The sequence below is a fragment of the Coregonus clupeaformis genome, chromosome 35, assembly GCF_020615455.1.
Source record: "Coregonus clupeaformis isolate EN_2021a chromosome 35, ASM2061545v1, whole genome shotgun sequence".
In the NCBI taxonomy this organism is placed as follows: Eukaryota; Metazoa; Chordata; class Actinopteri; order Salmoniformes; family Salmonidae; genus Coregonus; species Coregonus clupeaformis.
Window position 1 is genome coordinate 12,274,376 of NC_059226.1, and position 22,397 is coordinate 12,296,772.

The following is a 22,397-nucleotide window of genomic DNA, read 5'->3' on the forward strand; positions in this document are numbered from 1 at the left end:
TTCTCTCAACCAGCTTCATGAGGTAGTCAATTAACAGGTGTGCCTTCTTAAAAGTTAATTTGTGGAATTTCTTTCCTTCTTAATGCGTTTGAGCCAATCAGTTGTGTTGTGACAAGGTAGGGGGGGTATACAGAAGCGCTATGATGAAACTGGCTCTCATGAGGACTGCCACAGGAATGGAAAATTGTCCTTTGGTCTGGAGTCCAAATTTGAGATTTTTGGTTTCAACCGCCGTGTCTTTGTGAGACGCAGTGTGGGTGAACGGATGATCTCCACATGTGTATTTCCCACCGTAAAGCATGGAGGAGGTGTTATAGTGTAAGGTTGCTTTGCTGGTGATACTGTCTGTGATTTATTTAGAATTCAAGGCACACTTAACCAGCATGGCTACCACAGCATTCTGCAGCGACACGCCATCCCATCTGGTTTGGGCTTAGTGGGACTATCATTTGTTTTTCAGCAGGACAATGATCCAACACACCTCCAGGCTGAGTAAGGGCTATTTGACCAAGAAGGAGAGTGAAGGAGTGCTGCATCAGATGACCTGGCCTCCACAATCACCCAACCTCAACCCAATTGAAATGGTTTGGGATGAGTTGAACCGCAGAGTGAAGGAAAGGCAGCCAACAAGTGCTCAGCATATGTGGGAACTCCTTCAAGACTGTTGGAAAAGCATTCCAAGTGAAGCTGGTTGAGAGAATGCCAAGAGTGTGCAAAGCTGTCATCAAGGCAAAGGGTGGCTACTTTGAAGAATCTCAAATAAAAAATATATATTTTGATTAATTTGTTTAACACTTTTTTGGTTACTACATGATTTCATTTGTGTTATTTCTTAATTTTGATGTATTCACTATTATTCTACAATGTAGAAAATAGTAAAAATAAAGAAAAACCCTGGAATGAGTAGGTGTCCAAACTTTTGACTGGTACTGTACATACATACACACAGTGCCTTAGGAAAGTACTCAAACCCCTTGACTTTTTCCACATTTTGTTACGTTACAGCCTTATTCTAAAATTGATTAAATAAAATAAATTCCTCAGCAATCTACACACAATACCCCATAATGACAAAGCGAAGTTTACTCTGTACCTTGTTGAAGCACCTTTGGCACCGATTACAGCCTTGAGTCTTCTTGGGAATGACGCTACAAGCTTGGCACACCCGTATTTGGGGAGTTACTCCCATTCTTCTCTGCAGATCCTCTCAAGCTCTGTCAGGTTGGATGGTGAGAGTTGCTACACAGCTATTTTCAGGTCTCTCCAGAGATGTTCAATCGGGTTTAAGTCCGGGCTCTGGCTGGGCCACTCAAGGACATTCAGAGACTTGTCGCGAAGCCACTCCTGCGTTGTCCTGGCTGAGTGCTTAGGGTCGTTGTCCTGTTGGAAGATGAACCATCACCCCAGTCTGAGGTCCTGAGCACTCTGGAGCAGGTTTTCATCAAGGATCTCTCTGTACTTCGCTCCGTTCATCTTTCCCTCGATCCTGACTAGTCTCCCAGTCTCTGCTGCTGAAAAACATCCCCACAGCATGGTGCTGCCACCACCATGCTTCACCGTAGGGATGGTGCCATGCTTCCTCCAGATGTGACGCTTAGCATTCAGGCCAAAGAGTTCAATCTTGGTTTCATCAGACCAGAGAATCTCGTTTCTCATGGTCTGAGTCCTTTAGGTGCCTTTTGGCAAACTCCAAGGTGGGCTGTCCATTGTCTTTTACTGAAGAGTGGCTTCCGTCTGGCCACTCTACCATAAAGGCCTGATTGGTGGAGTGCTGCAGAGATGGTTGTCCTTCTGGAAGGTTCTCCCATCTCAGTGCTGCATCAGATGACCTGGCCTTGACAATCAATCAAATTGAGATGGTTTGGGATGAGTCGAACCGCAGAGTGAAGGACAAGAAGCCAACAAGTGCACAGCATATGTGGTAACTCCTTCAAGATTGTTGGAAAAGCATTCCAGGTGAAGTTAGTTGAGAGAATGCCAAAAGTGTGCAAAGCTGTCATCAAGGCAAAGGGTGGCTATTTGAAGAATCTCAAATATAAAATATATTTGATTTCATATGTGGTATTTCATCGTTTTGATGTCTTCACTATTATTCTACAATGTAGAAAATAGTCAAAATAAAGAAAAACCCTTGAATGAGTAGGTGTTCTAAAGCTTTTGACCGGTAGTGTATGTGACCTGCTCCACATCCACACCTGCTCCACATCTCATTACAAAATCATGGGCATTAATATGGAGTTGGTCTATAACAGCCTACACTCTTTTGGGAAGGCTTTCCACTAGATATTGGAACATTGCTACGAGGACTTACTTCCATTCAGCCACAAGCATTAGTGAGGTCGGGCACTGATGTTGGGCGATTAGGCCTGGCTCGCAGTCGGTGTTCCAATTCATCGTAAAGGTGTTCGATGGGGTTGAGGTCTGGGCTCTGTGTAGGCCAGTCAAGTTCTTCCACACCGATCTCGACAAACTATTTCTGTATTGACCTCGCTTTGTGCACAGGGGCATTGTCATGCTGAAACAGGAAAGGGCCTTCCCAAACTGTTGGCACAAAGTTGGAAGCACAGAATCGTCTAGAATGTCATTGTATGCTGTAGTGTTAAGATTTCCCTTCACTGGAACTAAGGGGCCTAGCCCAAAACATGAACAACAGCCCCAGACCATTATTCCTCATCCATTAAACGTTACACTTGGCACTATGCATTGGGGCAGGTAGCGTTCTCCTGGCATCTTCCAAACCTAGATTAGTCTGTTGGACTGCCAGATGGTGAAGCATGATTCATCACTCCAGAGAACGCGTCTCCACTGCTCCGGAGTCCAATGGCGGCAAGCTTTACAACACTCCAGCCGACGCTTGGCATTGTGCATGGCGATCTTAGGCTTGTGTGCGGCCATAGAAACCCATTTCATAAGGCTCCCGACGAACAGTTCTTGTGCTGACGTTGCTTTCAGAGGCAGTTTGGAACTCGGTAGTGAGTGTTGCAACCGAGGACAGACGATTTTTACGCTCCACATGCTTCAGCACTCGGCAATCCCGTTCTGTGAGCTTGTGTGGCCTACCACTTCGTGGCTGAGCCATTGTTGCTCCTAGACGTTTCCACTTCACAATAAAAGCACTTAGTTTACCGGGGCAGGTATAGCAGGGCAGAAATTTGATGAACTGACATGTTGGAAAGGTGGCATCCTATGACGGTGCCACGTTGAAAGTCACTGAGCTCTTCAGTACGGGCCATTCTACTGCCAATGTTTGTCTATGGAGATTGCATGGCCGTGTGCTCGATTTTATACACCTGTCAGTAATGGGTGTGGTTGAAATAGCTGAATCCACTAATTTGTCCACATACTTTTGGCCATGCAGTGTATATTTTTGTTTTGAGCAAAATAGTGTTCTTAGACACAACTGCAAACTTCAAGGAGTAGGTCTGATGGTGCTCTCTGATGTCATCGGCCTCCCCCATTGCTTGTGAAAACAATAGAGGAGCAATAGAGAACACTTGTGCCATTTCATGAGGATACCTGTAAATCAGGTGACAATTGAGGTGAAAAGGAGACCGGAGTAGGACTTTAATTATATGCACCTTTTCACCTCATTTATCAACTGATTTACTTAACAAAAGGCACATCTCAATAGGTGGTCCAGGTAAGACATGACATAGCACAAGTGGAGGGGTGTGCCTTACCTCTTTTCCTCTTTTGTCCTCTATTGTTCCCGCATGCAAGGGGGGAGGCCGATGACCACATCAGACCATCAGACCAAACCTTGAATAGCGTCTCCTTGAAGTTTGCAGTTGTGTCTAAAAAAACACTATTTTGCTCTAAACATATATTTGTTTTACCCTTAAGCGTGTGTACATTACAGATACAAAAGAAAACCATTGTATTGACCCCATTTCAGCCATTACCGGAGTGTTTGATAGGTCATTGCAAACGTTTCCGCAGTCGTAACGTTAACGGCGAAAAAGGAATGGCACAGGCAAGAGTAGGAAAGAGTCGAAAGGGTGAAATGAAAGCAATCAATCCTGTGAGATTTAAGTAACAAGTGGATTTTGCACCCCTCAAAACACATGAAATTGATGTCTGAAAAGGAGAAATCCACAGGTGGTATGCCCGTTGCTAAAAGTTTAAGGGGCGGTGTCCCAGAGGCAGATTAAGCCTGGTCCTGGACTAAAAAGAAAGTTCAATTGAGAATATCCATTGAAAGTGCTTTTTAGTCTAGGACTAGGCTTAATCTGTGTCCAGGACTGCCCCTCAGAGCATATGTGTAAGAGAGTTATTCTTCTTTCCGTGTATAGGGATCCCTGGTGTGAGAGAACGTACTCTTATTGCAGTGAAACCAGATGGGGTCCAGCGCCGCCTTGTGGGACAGATAATGCAACGCTTTGAGCAGAGATGCTTCAAACTGGTGGGCATGAAGATGCTGCAGGTGAGCCAATTTCAAATGAACCCCAAAGCCCCTGCCTCCTAGGAATTTGTGTAGATCTGAAAGGATTGGATAGGTATAAGTAGTATGATAATAAGCGATATGATAGTAGATTCAACTTTCCCTCTGATACGACAATTGGAACTTGGATGGTGCTTGTTCATTCAGTATTCACACCCCTTGACTTTTTCCACATTTTGTCGTTACAGCCTGAATACAATATAGGAAATTATGTTTTTAGAAATTTTCACAAATTAATAAAAAATGAAATTGCTGGAGTCAATATGTATTCAACCCCTTTGTTATGGCAAGCCTAAATACGTTCAGGAGTAAAAATGTGCTTAACAAGTCACATAAGTTGCATGGACTCACGCTGTGTGCAATAATAGTGTTTAACATGTTTTTGAATGACTACCTCATCTCTGTACCCCTGTTACGAACCCTGTGGCTTTAAAAGTCTGGGGTGGATGGAAAAGAGACCCGTAACATAACTCATGCAAATTAGAATATTGACAAGGAACAGTGAGAACAAAATACGCCGACAACCATATGCTACCGTCAAACACAAAATGTTTATTATAAACACACGGTAAACGGTTTGGGGAAAAGGGGCTGAGCTGGACCCAAGGATGAAACAAAGTCAAAAACCCCTAAACTGATCTTGCCTGCCTCAAGAACCGCTAAGCTTACTGCTAACCATACAAAAATACAGTGGGTGGTCTGCTCAGATCTAACTAGTGTGTTTAGACAAGGTTTTCCTAAGGGTAGTGTATGCCCAAGGGCGACTTGCTAAAACACCCTTTTCCCAGGCACAAACATATCGATGGACTTAACAGCAAACGAGTGAGTACACAAAAACAAGACACCACAGTATACATACTCACAAAGAAAAAAAGAGTCTCTGGTCAGAAAACACAACTGACTTGCTTTTTAAAACCAGGGGATGTGTGATGTGATATGGTAATGAATAACCAGAAACAGGTGGTGCAATACGGAGGAGTGTCCACTGATTGGTCCACCTCAGCAATCAGCAGAAGAACAGATGTCGGATAGGTGGGACACACCAATGACCACCAATCAGGAAAACAAGGGACACCTGTGATTAGGGCAGAAGGAGAGGAAAAACAAATATACATACAGGATACCTGTATCCTAACAACCCCACACATACAATTATCTGTAAGGTCGCTCAGTCGAGCAGTGAGGTTTTCCAATGCCTCACAAAGAAGGGCACCTATTGTTAGATAGGTAAAAAAAAATAGAAGCAGTCATGGAATATCCCTGTGAAGTTATTAATTACATTTACATATTTTACATTTTAGTAGACACTCTTATCCAGAGCAACTTACAGTTAGTGAATACATTATTTTATATTTTTTTCATACTGGAATCGAACCCACAACCCTGGCGTTGCAAATGCCATGCTCTACCAACTGAGCTACCTCCCTGCCGGCCATTCCCTCCCCCAATTGTGCGCCGCCCCATGGGTCTCCCGGTCGCGGCCGGCCGGCTACAACAGAGCCTGGATTCGAACCAGGATCTCTAGTGGCACAGCTAGCACTGCGATGCAGTGCCTTAGACCACTGCGCCACTCGGGAGAAGTAACTTTAGATGGTGTATCAATATACCCAGTGACTACAAAGATACCGCCGTCTTTTCTAACTCAGTTGCCGGAGAGGAAGCAAACTGCTCAGGGATTTCACCATGAGACTAATGGTGACTTTAAAACAGTTACAGAATGTAATGGCTGTGATAGGAGAAAACTGAGGATGGATCAACAACATTGTAGTTACTCCACAATACTAACCTAATTGACAGAGTGAAAAGAAGGAAGCATGTACACAATAAACATCTTCCAAAACATGCATCCTGTTTGCAACAAGGCACTAAAGTAATACTGCAAAAAATGTGGCAAAGCAATTAACTTTTTGTCTTGAATACAAAGCGTTATGTTTGGGGCAAACACATCACTGAGTACCACTTTTCATATATTCAAGCATGGTGGTGGGTATGGGTATGCTTGTCATCAGCAAGGACTAGGGAGCTAAGCACAGGCAAAATCCTAGAGGAAAACTTGGTTCAGTCTGCTTTCCAACAGATACTGGGAGATGAATTCACCTTTCCTTATACAGTTGCTTACCAAGCAGACAGTGAATGTTCCTGAGTGGCCGAGTTAGTTTTGACTTAAATCTACTTGGAAATCTATGAAAATGGTCGTCTAGCAATGATCAACAACCAATTTGACAGAGCTTGAATGGGCGAATGTTGCACAATCCAGGTGTGGAAAACTCTTAGAGACTTACCCAGAAAGACTAACAGCTGTAATCGCAGCAAAAGGTGCTTCTACAAACTATTGACTCAGGGGTGTGTCTAAAATGTCTAAAAACATGTTTTCACTTTATGGGGTATTGTGTAGATTTTCTATTTTGAATGGAGGCTGTAACACAACAAAATGTGGAATAAGTCAAGGGGTATGAATACTTTATGAAGGCACTGTAAATACCAGACTGTAAAATAAAAGTTAACCCAATGTTGGCTTTCTTTCTTTCTTTCTTTTAGGCACCAGAGGAGCTGCTCTCTCAGCACTACCAGGAGTTAAGGATGAAGCCCTTTTACCCCAGTCTCCTGCACTACATGACCTCTGGTCCCATAGTTGTTATGGTGAGGGTTCCTGCCTCTGTCTAGCCTGGTAATCCAAACTTGAATTGCTCAGTTTCTTTGTTTTCTCACTTCACTGATCAGTATAGATAGACAGACACCTGGAAGGTCTAGAAAATAACAGCTACAATCAGCTGTTAACACCCAGTACCTTGATCAATGGTAGTGGGTGGACCATTTCAGATTGTCAGTGATGTGTATGATCTGAGACCAGTAACCATCCATTTGCCAGTTCAGTTAACTTTTTCACCGCCTAGCAAGAGACTTGAAGCACCTCTCTATCATCTCCTCTGGGCTACCTACTGTACCATTATTCAATTAGGGGGGAATTCAGACCCGAGTTACACAAGCGTAAATTGAACTTTATTCCGTTTTTATGCACTTTTCTTTCTATGCGTATTCTGACCTTAAAATTAGGCACAAGGTAACGCATGTGCCAGCTACCTATTCATTTGTGGTGGAGATCAGAGAAATGAAGGTGTGTCTACAGATTTGCCGTATTCTGACCTTGACGTAATTCCCTCATAATTCCACCACCTTTTCGCACGAGGAAACCTGTCGGTTCCAGTGGTGAAATAACATATTTTTCCCTGATAGAAATAACACCATTCTCCATGCACTGTAATTTACAAATTGATAAGCTGTTGATAAGAGCTAGGTAAATGAGTAATCTGTTTGGATGAGGGGATTGTAAATATAAATTACAATCGTTTTAGATATATTTGACTTTATGATCGCTGGAGACATGTGAAACCAATCATATGGCAGAAAACTGAAGTATATTAACATATCTACTTTACCACATTGAAGTGCTGTTCCGTTATGCAGAATTTTTATTGTATGGCCTTGCGGGGCAGACGCAGCCTGGATCATGTGATGACGATTTAAACTTTGGGCACTCTCGAATGTTTTAATTTCGAATGTTTTAATTTCTATCATGTTAAATATTAGCCACTATCAATATTGACCATCAGAAGGCCTAATAACCACACATACTGTATTTAATTGCCAATTTACTGTTAGTTCCCTTCAGTTGATATAGTCTACATTTTGTATCATTCCATTTAATTACATTGTTTAGTTTACCTTCATTTGCTTTCTCTGTAAACGCCATCAAGGCCGTTGCTGAGGATAACTAGTAACAGTTGATGATAATATTGAATGTAATTCAATCATTAAAGTGTCCGGCTTACTAGGTTCGGTTTGCTCTAGCAGAACTCGTTTAGGCGACACGAACGTCTGTGCGTCGCATACTCCCTTAATAGACCTTCGGTTGGAAAATGAGAAAAAAGCGGCAATATTACTGTTTATCCCTCTTGAGACGCTGTAGCAACAAATAGCCAACTTCCTCAAAATTGTCAGAATTAATCTAAGATGAATCAAGAAATGTGTAATCAATGTTGACGTTTTTGCAGAGGAGGTTTTAGTCATGCAATTTTACATACAGTGGGGAAAAAAAGTATTTAGTCAGCCACCAATTGTGCAAGTTCTCCCACTTAAAAAGATGAGAGAGGCCTGTAATCTTCATCATAGGTACACGTCAACTATGACAGACAAAATGAGAAATAAAATTCCAGAAAATCACATTGTAGGATTTTGAATGAATTTATTTGCAAATTATGGTGGAAAATAAGTATTTGGTCAATAACAAAAGTTTCTCAATACTTTGTTATATATCCTTTGTTGGCAATGACACAGGTCAAACGTTTTCTGTAAGTCTTCACAAGGTTTTCACACACTGTTGCTGGTATTTTGGACCATTCCTCCATGCAGATCTCCTCTAGAGCAGTGATGTTTTGGGGCTCTCGCTGGGCAACACGTACTTTCAACTCCCTCCAAAGATTTTCTATGGGGTTGAGATCTGGAGACTGGCTAGGCCACTCCAGGACCTTGAAATGCTTCTTACGAAGCCACTCCTTTGTTGCCCGGGCGGTGTGTTTGGGATCATTGTCATGCTGAAAGACCCAGCCACGTTTCATCTTCAATGCCCTTGCTGATGGAAGGAGGTTTTCACTCAAAATCTCACGATACATGGCCCCATTCATTCTTTCCTTTACACGGATCAGTCATCCTGGTCCCTTTGCAGAAAAACAGCCCCAAAGCATGATGTTTCCACCCCCAGGCTTCACAGTAGATGCAACTCACCATTCTTTGTCCTCCAAACACGACGAGTTGAGTTTTTACCAAAAAGTTCTATTTTGGTTTCATCTGACCATATGACATTCTCCCAATCCTCTTCTGGATCATCCAAATGCACTCTAGCAAACTTCAGACGGGCCTGGACATGCAGGGGGACACGTCTGGCACTGCAGGATTTGAGTCCCTGGCGGCGTAGTGTGTTACTGATGGTAGGCTTTGTTACTTTGGTCCCAGCTCTCTGCAGGTCATTCACTAGGTCCCCCCGTGTGGTTCTGGGATCTTTGCTCACCGTTCTTGTGATCATTTTGACCCCACGGGGTGAGATCTTGCATAGAGCCCCAGATCGAGGGAGATTATCAGTGGTCTTGTATGTCTTCCATTTCCTAATAATTGTTCCCACAGTTGATTTCTTCAAACCAAGCTGCTTACCTATTGCAGATGCAGTCTTCCCAGCCTGGTGCAGGTCTACAATTTTGTTTCTGGTGTCCTTTGACAGCTCTTTGGTCTTGGCCATAGTGGAGTTTGGAGTGTGACTGTTTGAGGTTGTGAACAGGTGTCTTTTATACTGATAACAAGTTCAAACAGGTGCCATTAATACAGGTAACGAGTGGAGGACAGAGGAGCCTCTTAAAGAAGAAGTTACAGGTCTGTGAGAGCCAGAAATCTTGCTTGTTTGTAGGTGACCAAATACTTATTTTCCACCATAATTTGCAAATAAATTCATTAAAAATCCTACAATGTGATTTTCTGGATTTTTTTTCTCCTCAATTTGTCTGTCATAGTTGACGTGTACCTCTGATGAAAATTACAGGCCTCTAACCATTTCGATTCCAAGATGGCGAAGTAGTGCAGTCCTGTTTCTGTCGTGTGTCTGTAAATAGCCTGTAAATACCCTGTTTTTTTGTATTTTTCGTACATGTTTCCCTATCAGACTTTTCATCCTTCTACAAAATATACTTTCCTGCAACCCGCCTCACTCAATGTGGAACGGATTCTATTGTTGACTTACCTTTGTCTAGAATCTAGAATCTCCAGTTGAAACTAGCTAGCCAGTTTCAGCTAACTAGCTACTTGCTATTAGCCACAGCTAGCGGTGTTTCACTCAGAACATTGGATTTTTTTCCGCGGGATTAATTTTAATCACTGGACATTGATCACCTGATATTCGGCCAGTCTGCACAGCTGCGTTATCGACCCAGAACATATCAGTTTTTCCGCCGGAATCACTGAATCACTGGACCTTTAACTCCGGATTCATCGCTACCAGCTGGCTACAACAAAACGGACGCTGTGGTCTGGCTAATCATCCTGAGCTAGGCCCATCTCCCGGCTATCTACCTCTTTGTCAACCGGACGGGACCACCTAGTGTTGACACGGAGCCCCGCCGATCCTACACGACTGGTCTGCCGACGAAATCGTCTGATGTGGTTACGACGTTAACCACGAAGATTCCATCCATCTGCTAGCCCCTGGCCCGCTAGCACACGCTATCCGTGGCCTCTTACTCACTAAACTGAACTAGCTACTGAACTAGCTACTTGCTATTAGCCACAGCTAGCGGTGTTTCACTCAGAACATTGGATTCTTTTCCGCGGGATTAATTTTAATCACTGGACATTGATCACCGGATATTCGGCCAGTCTGCACAGCGCGTTATCGACCCAGAACATATCAGTTTTTCCGCCGGAATCACTGAATCACTGGACCTTTAACTCCGGATTCATCGCTACCAGCTGGCTACAACAAAACGGACGCTGTGGTCTGGCTAATCATCCTGAGCTAGGCCCATCTCCCGGCTATCTACCTCTTTGTCAACCGGACGGGACCACCTAGTGTTGACACGAAGCCCCGCCGATCCTACACGACTGGTCTGCCGACGAAATCGTCTGATGTGGTTACGACGTTAACCACGAAGATTCCATCCATCTGTTAGCCCTTACTAGCCCCTGCTAACCCTCTTACTCACTAGCGCTTCACCACCGGACCTTATGATAACTCAGCTATACAGCTGATATCTGCTGGACTGTTCCTTTTTACGGTACTACATCCTGTTTATGTTTAGCCTCAGCCCAAACATGGTTAGTTTATTGTTGTTTCGGTTATTTCTAATTGTACTATATCACTGTAGACCCCCCAGCCTAGCTAAACCTGCCTTAGATAGCTATTTTGTCCCTCCCCCCATACACTCAGAGACCGACTCAATTGATGCCTCTAGAGATACTATCTCTTTCATTGTTACCCAACGCTTAGGTTTACCTCCACTTTACTCATATCCTTCCATATCCTTGTCTGTACATAATGCCCTGAATCTTTTCTATAACACCCGGAAATCTGCCCCCTTTATTCTATGTACCCAACGCACTAGAAGACCAGTTCTTAAAGCCTTTAGCCGTATCCTTATTCTAGTCCTCCTCTGTTCCTCTGGTGATGTAGAGGCTAACCCAGGCCCTGCAGCCCTCAGTATCACTCCTACTCCCCAGGCGCTATCATTTGATGACTTCTGTAATCGCAAAAGTCTTGGTTTCTTGCACATAAATATCAGAAGTCTACTTCCTAAGTTTGAGTTATTCACTGCGTTAGCACACTCTGCCAACCCTGATGTTCTAGCAGTGTCTGAATCCTGGCTCAGGAAGGCCACCAAAAATTCTGAAATTTCCATCCCCAACTATAACATTTTCCGTCTAGATAGAACTGCCAAAGGGGGTGGAGTTGCAATCTACTGTAGAGATAGCCTGCAGAGCTCTATCATACTATCCAGGTCTGTGCCCAAACAGTTTGAGCTTCTACTTCTAAAAATCCACCTTTCCAGAAATAAGTCTCTCACTGTTGCCGCTTGCTACAGACCCCCTCAGCCCCCAGCTGTGCCCTGGACACCATATGTGAATTGATTGCCCCCATTTATCCTCAGAGTTTGTACTGCTTGGTGACCTAAATTGGGATATGCTTAATACCCCAGCCATCCTACAATCCAAGCTAGATGCCCTCAACCTCACGCAAATTATCAACGAACCTACCAGGTACAACCCTAAATCCGTAAACATGGGTACCCTCATAGATATCATCCTGACTAACACACCCTCTAAATACACCTCAGCTGTCTTCAACCAGGATCTCAGCGATCACTGCCTTATTGCCTGCGTCCGTAACGGGTCCGCGGTCAAACGACCACCCCTCATCACTGTCAAACGCTCCCTAAAACACTTTAGCGAGGAGGCCTTCCTAATTGACCTGGCCCAGGTATCCTGGATGGATATAGATCTCATTCCGTCAGTAGAGGATGCCTGGTTGTTCCTTAAAAGTAATTTCCTCTCAATCTTAAATAAACATGCCCCATTCAAAAATACAGAACTAAGAACCGATATAGCCCCTGGTTCTCCTCAGACTTGACTGCCCTTGACCAGCACAAAAACATCCTGTGGCGTACAGCATTAGCATCAAATAGCCCCCGCGATATGCAACTTTTCAGGGAAGTTAGGAACCAATATACACAAGCAGTCAGGAAAGCAAAGGCTAACTTTTTCAAACAGAAATTTGCTTCCTGTAGCACTAACTCCAAAAAGTTTTGGGACACTGTAAAGTCCATGGAGAATAAGAGCACTTCCTCCCAGCTGCCCACTGCACTGAGGCTAGGAAACACTATCACCACCGATAAATCTACAATAATCGAGAATTTCAACAAGCATTTTGCTACAGCTGGCCATGCTTTCCATCTGGCTACCACTAACCCGGCCACCAACTCTGCACCCTCTGCTGCAACTTGCCCATGCCCCCCGCTTCTCCTTCACACAAATTCAGACAGCTGATGTTTTGAAAGCGCTGCAAAATCTGGACCCCTACAAATCAGCTGGGCTAGACAATCTGGACCCTTTCTTTCTAAAACTAGCCGCCGAAATTGTCGCAACCCCTATTACTAGTCTGTTCAACCTCTCTTTCATAACGTCTGAGATCCCCAGAGATTGGAAAGCTGCCGCGGTCATCCCCCTCTTCAAAGGGGGTGACACTCTAGATCCAAACTGCTACAGACCTATATCCATCCTGCCCTGCCTTTCGAAAGTATTCGAAAGCCAAGTTAACAAACAGATCATCGACCATTTCGAATACCACCGTACCTTCTCCGCTATGCAATCCGGTTTCCGAGCTGGTCACGGGTGCACTTCAGCCTCGCTCAAGGTCCTAAACGATATTATAACCGCGATTGATAATAGACAGTACTGTGCAGCCGTCTTCATCGACCTGGCCAAGGCTTTCGACTCTGTCAACCACCGCATTCTTATTGGCAGACTAAATAGCCTTGGTTTCTCAAATGACTGCCTCGCCTGGTTCACCAACTACTTCTCAGATAGAGTTCAGTGTGTCAAATCGGAGGGCCTGTTGTCTGGACCTATGGCAGTCTCTATGGGGGTGCCACAGGGTTCAATTCTTGGGCCGACACTTTTCTCTGTGTATATCAATGATGTCGCTCTTGCTGCTGGTGACTCTCAGATCCACCTCTACGCAGACGACACCATTTTGTATACATCTGGCCCTTCATTGGACACTGTGTTAACAAACCTCCAAACGAGCTTCAATGCCATACAACAATCCTTCAGTAGCCTTCAACTGCTCTTAAACACTAGTAAAACTAAATGCATGCTTTTCAATCGAACGCTGCTAGCACCCGCCCACCCGACTAGAATCACCACTCTCGACGGGTCTGACCTAGAGTATGTGGACAACTACAAATATCTAGGTGTCTGGTTAGACTGTAAACTCAACTTCCAGACTCACATAAAGAATCTCCAATCCAAAGTTAAATCTAGAATCGGCTTCCCTATTTCGCAACAAAGCCTCCTTCACTCATGCTGCCAAACATGCCCTCGTAAAACTGACTATCCTACCGATCCTTGACTTCGGCGATGTCATTTACAAAATAGCCTCCAACACTCTACTCAGCAAATTGGATGTAGTCTATCACAGTGCCATCCGTTTTGTCTCCAAAGCCCCATACACTACCCACCACTGTGACCTGTACGCTCTTGTTGGCTGGTCCTCACTACATGTCCGTCGTCAAACCCACTGGATCCAGGCCATCTATAAATCACTGCTAGGCAAATCCCCGCCTTATCTTAGCTCATTGGTCACCATAGCAGCACCCACCCGTAGTCTGCGCTCCAGCAGGTATATCTCACTGGTCATTCCCAAAGCCAACACCTCCTTTGGCCGCCATTCCTTCCAGTTCTCTGCTGCCAATGACTGGAACGAATTACAAAAATCTCTGAAGCTGGAGACTCTTATCTCCCTCAATAACTTTAAGCATCAGTTGTCTGAGCACCTTACCGATCACTGCACCTGTACACAGCCCATCTGAAATTAGCCCACCCAACTACCTCATCCCTATATTGTTATTTATTTTGCTCTTTTGCACCCCAGTATCTCTATTTGCACATAATCTCTTGCACATCTAGCATTCCAGTGTTAATACTATTGTAATTATTCTGCACTATAGCCTATTTATTGCCTTACCTCCATAACTTGCTACATTTGCACACACTGTATATATATTTTCTGTTGTATTTCTGACTTTATGTTTTTTTTTTTACCCCATATGTAACTCTGTGTTGTTTTTATTGCACTACTTTGCTTTATCTTGGCCAGGTCGCAGTTGTAAATGAGAACCTGTTCTCAACTGGCTTACCTGGTTAAATAAAGGTGAAATAAAAATAAATAAAAAAATCATCTTTTTAAGTGGGAGAACTTGCACAATTGGTGGCTGACTAAATACTTTTTCTCCCCACTGTAAAACGAAGATGTTTGGTGCATTATTTCTCAAGTGAAAACATTTTCATGAAAAGTAGTCATCTCTGGTTGAATGACAACAAACACTTTATTGAATAATCCCTACTGTTGACCAATCACCAAGGAAGCGGCGTAAACTTCGGCTACCGAACTTTGACTAGCCTCAAGAAAAAATTTAGTGCGCTCGAACAGCCAGAAAAAAAACCTGCCAAACACCAAAACGAAATGCTTGTGTTCCTAGCTCCAACAGTGCAGTAATATCTAACAATACACACAAATCTAAAAGTAAAATAATGAAATGAAGAAATATAGACATTTTAGGATGAGCAATGTCAGAGTCTTGGGTATAAATATATATATACAGTGCCGTGAAAAAGTAATTGCCCCCTTTCTGATTTTCTCTATTTTTGCATATTTTTGATACTGAATGTTATCAGATCTTCAACCAAAACCTAATATTAGATAAAGGGAACCTGAGTTTACAAATAACAACAAAAATATATACTTATTTTATATACACTGCTCAAAAAAATAAAGGGAACACTTAAACAACACAATGTAACTCCAAGTCAATCACACTTCTGTGAAATCAAACTGTCCACTTAGGAAGCAACACTGATTGACAATACATTTTACATGCTGTTGTACAAATGGAATAGACAACAGGTGGAAATTAAAGGCAATTAGCAAGACACCCCCAATAAAGGAGTGGTTCTGCAGGTGGTGACCACAGACCACTTCTCAGTTCCTATGCTTCTTGGCTGATGTTTTGGTCACTTTTGAATGCTGACGGTGCTTTCACTCTAGTGGTAGCATGAGACGGAGTCTACAACCCACACAAGTGGCTCAGGTAGTGCAGCTCATCCAGGATGGCACATCAATGCGAGCTGTGGCAAGAAGGTTTGCTGTGTCTGTCAGCGTAGTGTCCAGAGCATAGAGGCGCTACCAGGAGACAGGCCAGTACATCAGGAGACGTGGAGGAGGCCGTAGGAGGGCAACAACCCAGCAGCAGGACGCTACCTCCGCCTTTGTGCAAGGAGGAGCAGGAGGAGCACTGCCAGAGCCCTGCAAAATGACCTCCAGCAGGCCACAAATGTGCATGTGTCTGCTCAAACGGTCAGAAACAGACTCCATGAGGGTGGTATGAGGGCACGACGTCCACAGGTGGGGGTTGTGCTTACAGCCCAACACCGTGCAGGACGTTTGGCATTTGCCAGAGAACACCAAGATTGGCAAATTCGCCACTGGCGCCCTGTGCTCTTCACAGATGAAAGCAGGTTCACACTGAGCACATGTGACAGACGTGACAGAGTCTGGAGACGTCGTGGAGAACGTTCTGCTGCCTGCAACATCCTCCAGCATGACCGGTTTGGCGGTGGGTCAGTCATGGTGTGGGGTGGCATTTCTTTGGGGGGCCGCACAGCCCTCCATGTGCTCGCCAGAGGTAGCCTGACTGCCATTAGGTACCGAGATGAGATCCTCAGACCCCTTGTGAGACCATATGTTGGTGCGGTTGGCCCTGGGTTCCTCCTAATGCAAGACAATGCTAGACCTCATGTGGCTGGAGTGTGTCAGCAGTTCCTGCAAGAGGAAGGCATTGATGCTATGGACTGGCCCGCCCGTTCCCCAGACCTGAATCCAATTGAGCACATCTGGGACATCATGTCTCGCTCCATCCACCAACGCCACGTTGCACCACAGACTGTCCAGGATTTGGCGGATGCTTTAGTCCAGGTTTGGGAGGAGATCCCTCAGGAGACCATCCGCCACCTCATCAGGAGCATGCCCAGGCGTTGTAGGGAGGTCATACAGGCACGTGGAGGCCACACCCACTACTGAGCCTCATTTTGACTTGTTTTAAGGACATTACATCAAAGTTGGATCAGCCTGTAGTGTGGTTTTCCACTTAAATTTTGAGGGTGACTCCAAATCCAGACCTCCATGGGTTGATAAATTTGATTTCCATTGAAAATTTTTGTGTGATTTTGTTGTCAGCACATTCAACTATGTAAAGAAAAAAGTATTTAATAAGATTATTTCATTCATTCAGATCTAGGATGTGTTGTTTAAGTGTTCCCTTAATTTTTTTGAGCAGTGTATTTAATTAACAAAGTTATGCAACACCCAATTCCCCTGTGTGAAAAAGTAATTGCCCCCTTACAATCAATAACTGGTTGTGCCACCTTTAGCTGCAATGACTGCAACCAAATGCTTCCTGTAGTTGTCGATCAGTCAGTCTCTCACAATGCTGTGTAGGAATCTTGGCCCACTCTGGCATGCAGAACTGCTTTAACTCCACTACATTTGTGGGTTTTCAAGCATGAACTGCTCGTTTCAAGTCCTGCCACAACATCTCAATTGGGATTAGGTTTGGACTTTCACAAGGCCATTCAAAAACTTCAAATGTGTTGCTTTTTAGCCATTTTCATGTAGACTTGATTGTGTGTTTTGGATCATTGCTGCATAACCCAGCTGCGCTTCAGCTTCAGCTCACAGACGGATGGCCTGACATTCTCCTGTAGAATTCTCTGATACAGAGCAGAATTCAGAGCAGAATTTATGGTTCCTTCTATTAAGGCAAGTCGTCCAGGTCCTAAGGCAGCAAAGCATCCCCAAACCATCACACCACCACCACCATGCTTGACCGTTGGTATGAGGCTCTTACTGTGGAATGCAGTGTTTGGTTTTCACCAGGCATAATGTCACCCATGTTGTCCAAAAAGTTGACTCAAGTTTGCCAAAAAAGCACCTGGAAGCACCTGGATGATCATCAAGACTCTTGGAATAATTATTCAAAAGTATAGCTTTTTGGACGACATGGGTCCCATTATCCAGGTTTTGTGATGAAACAAAGCACCGCTACTGATACTGCTCATCATGGAGCGGCATCAGTGGCATCACTGCACACCTAAATAGCCCTCATGCCTCTGGGTGAGAGAAGTTATCATTGTTTTTGGGCAGAATAATGTGAGGTGTTCACACCCCTGAGTCAATACTTTGTAGAAGCACCTTTGGCAGCAATTACAGCTGTGAGTCTTTCTGGGTTATTCTCTAAGAGCTTTCCACACCTGGATGTTGCCCATTATTATTTTCAAAATACTTCAAGCTCTGTCAAATTGGTTGTTGGTCATTGCTAGACAACCATTTTCAGGTCTTTCCATAGAAGTCAAAACTGTAACTCAACCACTCAGTGTAGATTTGGCTTTGTGTTTTAGGTTATTGTCCTGCCTAAAGGTGAATTCATCTCCCAGTGTCTGGTGGAAAGCAGACTGAACCAGGTTTTCCTCTAGGATTTTGTCTGTGCTTAGCTCCATTCCATTTCTTTTATCCTAAAAAACTCCCCAGTCCTTAACGATTACAAGCATACCCATAACATGATGCAGCCACCGCTATGCTTGAAAATATGGAGAGTGGTGCTCAGTAATGTGTTGTATTTTCCCCGAACATAACAGGTTGAATTCAGGACAAAAAGTCAATTGCTTTGCCACATTTTTTGCAGTATTACTTTAGTGCCTTGTTGCAAACAGGATGCATGTTTTGGAATATTTTTACTTTTCACTCTGTCAATTAGGTTATTATTGTGGAGTAACTACAATGTTGTTGATCTATCCTCAGTTTCTCCTATCACAGCCATTATACTCTGTAACTGTTTTAAAGTCACCATTGGCCTCATGGTGAAATCCCTGAGCGGTTTCCTTCCTCTCCGGCAACTGAGTTATGAAGGACACCTGTATCTTTGTAGTGACTGGGTGTATTGATACAGTGAGGGAAAGAAGTTTTTGATCCCCTGCTGATTTGGTACGTTTGCCCACTGACAAAGAAATGATCAGTCTATAATTTTAATGGTATGTTTATTTAAACAGTGAGAGACAGAATAACAACAAAAAAATCCAGAAAAACGCATGTAAAAAATGTTATAAATTGATTTGCATTTTAATGAGGGAAATAAGTATTTGACCCCCTCTCAATCAGAAAGATTTCTGTCTCCCAGGTGTCTTTTATACAGGTAACGAGCTGAGATTAGGAGCACACTCTTAAAGGAGTGCTCCTAATCTCAGTTTGTTACCTGTATAAAAGACACCTGTCCACAGAAGCAATCAATCAATCAGATTCCAAACTCTCCACCATGGCCAAGACCAAAGAGCTCTCCAAGGATGTCAGGGACAAGATTGTAGACCTACACAAGGCTGGAATGGGCTACAAGACCATCGCCAAGCAGCTTGGTGAGAAGGTGACAACAATTGGTGCGATTATTCGCAAATGGAAGAAACACAAAAGAACTGTCAATCTCCCTCGGCCTGGGGCTCCATACAAGATCTCACCTCGTGGAGTTGCACATGATCATGAGAATGGTGAGGAATCAGCCCAGAACTAAACGGGAGGATCTTGTCAATGATCTCAAGGCAGCTGGGACCATAGTCACCAAGAAAACAATTGGTAACACACTACGCCGTGAAGGACTGAAATCCTGCAGCGCCCGCAAGGTCCCCCTGCTCAAGAAAGCACATATACAGGCCCGTCTGAAGTTTGCCAATGAACATCTGAATGATTCAGAGGAGAACTGGGTGAAAGTGTTGTGGTCAGATGAGACCAAAATGGAGCTCTTTGGCATCAACTCAACTCGCCGTGTTTGGAGGAGGAGGAATGCTGCCTATGACCCCAATAACACCATTCCCACCTTCAAACATGGAGGTGGAAACATTATTCTTTGGGGGTGTTTTTCTGCTAAGGGGACAGGACAACTTCACCGCATCAAAGGGACGATGGACGGGGCCATGTACCGTCAAATCTTGGGTGAGAACCTCCTTCCCTCAGCCAGGTCACTGAAAATGGGTCATGGATGGGTATTCCAGCATGACAATGACCCAAAACACACGGCCAAGGCAACAAAGGAGTGGCTCAAGAAGAAGCACATTAAGGTCCTGGAGTGGCCTAGCCAGTCTCCAGACCTTAATCCCATAGAAAATCTGTGGAGGGAGCTGAAGGTTCGAGTTGCCAAACATCAGGCTTGGAGAAGATCTGCAAAGAGGAGTGGGACAAAATCCCTCCTGAGATGTGTGCAAACCTGGTGGCCAACTACAAGAAATGTCTGACCTCTGTGATTGCCAACAAGGGTTTTGCCACCAAGTACTAAGTCATGTTTTGCAGAGGGGTCAAATACTTATTTCCCTCATTAAAATGCAAATCAATTTATAACATTTTTGAAATGCGTTTTTCTCGATTTTGTTGTTGTTATTCTGTCTCTCACTGTTCAAATAAACCTACCATTAAAATTATAGACTGATCATGTCTTTGTCAGCGGGCAAACGTACAAAATCAGCAGGGGATCAAATACTTTTTTCCCTCACTGTACACCATCCAAAGTGTAATTAATAACTTCACCATACTCAAAGGGATATTCAATGTCTGCTTTTTAAATGTTTTACCAATCTACCAATAGGTGGCCTTTTTTGCAAGGCATTGGAAAACCTCCCTGGTCTTTGTGGTTGAATCTGTGTTTTAAATGCACTACTCGCCTGAGGGACCTTACAGATAATTGTGTGGGGTACAGAGATGAGGTAGTAATTTAAAAAATAATGTTAAACACTATTATTACACACAGAGTGAGTCCATCCAACTTATGTGACTTGTTAAGCACATTTTTACTCCTTCAGGCTTGTCATAACAAAGTGGTTGAATACTTATTGACTCAAGACATTTCAGCTTTTCATTTTTAATGAATTTGCAAAACTTTAGAAAAACAAAATTCCACTTTGACATTATGGAGTATTGTGTGTAGGCAAATTAAAAAAAAATCTAAATGTAATCAATTTTAAATTTAGGCTGTAACACAACAAAATGTGGAAAATGCCAAGGGGTGTGAATACTTTCTGAAGGATCTGTTAAATTCCAAACCACCTAACCATTTGTGTATATCTGATTGATTCACTTTCAATTAATTTGCTGAATTGACTGATTTAAGATAGGATTGCCCTAATCCTGATGGCAAGCGCTATACCCATTCTTGTTGTCCAGGTGTGGGAGGGTCATAATGTGGTCCGGACATCCCGGATCATGGTAGGAGACACCAACCCATCCGAGGCCCGAGCAGGCACCGTCCGGGGGGATTTCAGCATTCACATCAGCAGGTGAACCTATCAAAACAAAGACTCAACTGAAAAGATCTTTCACTTTACAATAATTGGCACAATACCCTTTTAAACAAATATTTAAATGATAGTTGAATTTGACAACAATTTTAATTTTGAGGCATAAAAACAAATTCATATATAAACATGAAATTGATCATTTGTGAAAGAGTTTTAAAATTGGTTGTATCATTTCAATGGCAAAATACTAAACTGGACTTCAAGCCATTAATGAATTAATTAATGTAGGTTTGTGTTTTTTTTACAGAAATGTGGTCCATGCCAGTGATTCAGTAGAGGGGGCTCAGAGGGAGATCCAGTTGTGGTTTCATCAAAATGAACTGATGGATTGGGACGGCTATGACCACAATAGCACCTACGAGCTTTGAGAAAGAGATGGAAGGCAGAGATGGAAAGAGCGTGAACGAGGTAGAACGGCCATCTTGCAATACTCAGTGCCCCACCTGCAATCCTCAGCCTTCTCCATCGTGGGTGGGTCCAATACCCCAGAGCCCCTCGCCTACTTGTATACAGTAATGTATAGTCCTCACCATATGTATTTGGACAGTGAAATTAAAATGTACATTTTGGCTCTATACTCCAGCATTTTGGATTTGAGATCAAATGATCCATATGACACTATATTAGAATGTTAGTTTATTTGAGGCTGATTTCATGAAAATCTGTTTTACCATTTAGACATAAAAGCACTTTATATATTTAGTCCCTCCATTTGAAGAAATCATAAGTATTTGGACAAATGTACTTATAGTGTAGTCTAATGTTAGTATTCGGTCCCATATCGCTTGGACCTAATGACTTCAAGTTTGCAACTCTACAAACTCATTGGCTGCATTTGCAATTTGTTTTTAATGTATTATGGGACATGTCTTACCCAATAGTAACTAAATTGTGAATGGTGTCTGGAGTCATTTTCTTTCTAAATGAGCGGAGATGTTTCTGAACACTTCCAAATCCATCCTAATGCTGCCATGATTCGGAAAATTCATGAATGGATCATACATAATGATGAGTAGGAAAGTCACTTAGGGGCTGATTCAGAAGTAGGAAATGTACACCTTTCCTACTCACGCCTTTCTTACGCACTTCTCAGTGGTTGGTATTCAGACTTACCTTATGCAGTCGCGTAAAGTACTCTGCAGGTGTGGCTACCTTGCACGCTCTGAATAATTGAGGGGCAACAGATTTTCTAGTGGAGTTTTCATTCAATAGGGTTTTCAGGACATTTATATTAGGGATATCCACTTAGTTAGAT

General features: G+C 43.3%; 1 protein-coding gene across 1 annotated transcript in view; it reads left to right on the top strand.

Annotated features, from left to right (window-relative positions):
• LOC121550271 (nucleoside diphosphate kinase, mitochondrial) overlaps window positions 1-22,043 on the top strand; it is a 44,308-nt gene extending 22,265 nt beyond the window's left edge. The window contains exons 2-5 of the mRNA XM_041862461.1: window positions 4,293-4,423; window positions 6,980-7,081; window positions 21,009-21,121; window positions 21,390-22,043. Of these exons, the coding sequence (XP_041718395.1) occupies window positions 4,293-4,423; window positions 6,980-7,081; window positions 21,009-21,121; window positions 21,390-21,510 (467 nt within the window). The 3' untranslated portion in view covers window positions 21,511-22,043. The remainder of the gene's footprint in view (window positions 1-4,292; window positions 4,424-6,979; window positions 7,082-21,008; window positions 21,122-21,389) is intronic.
• Window positions 22,044-22,397: the final 354 nt, after the last annotated feature.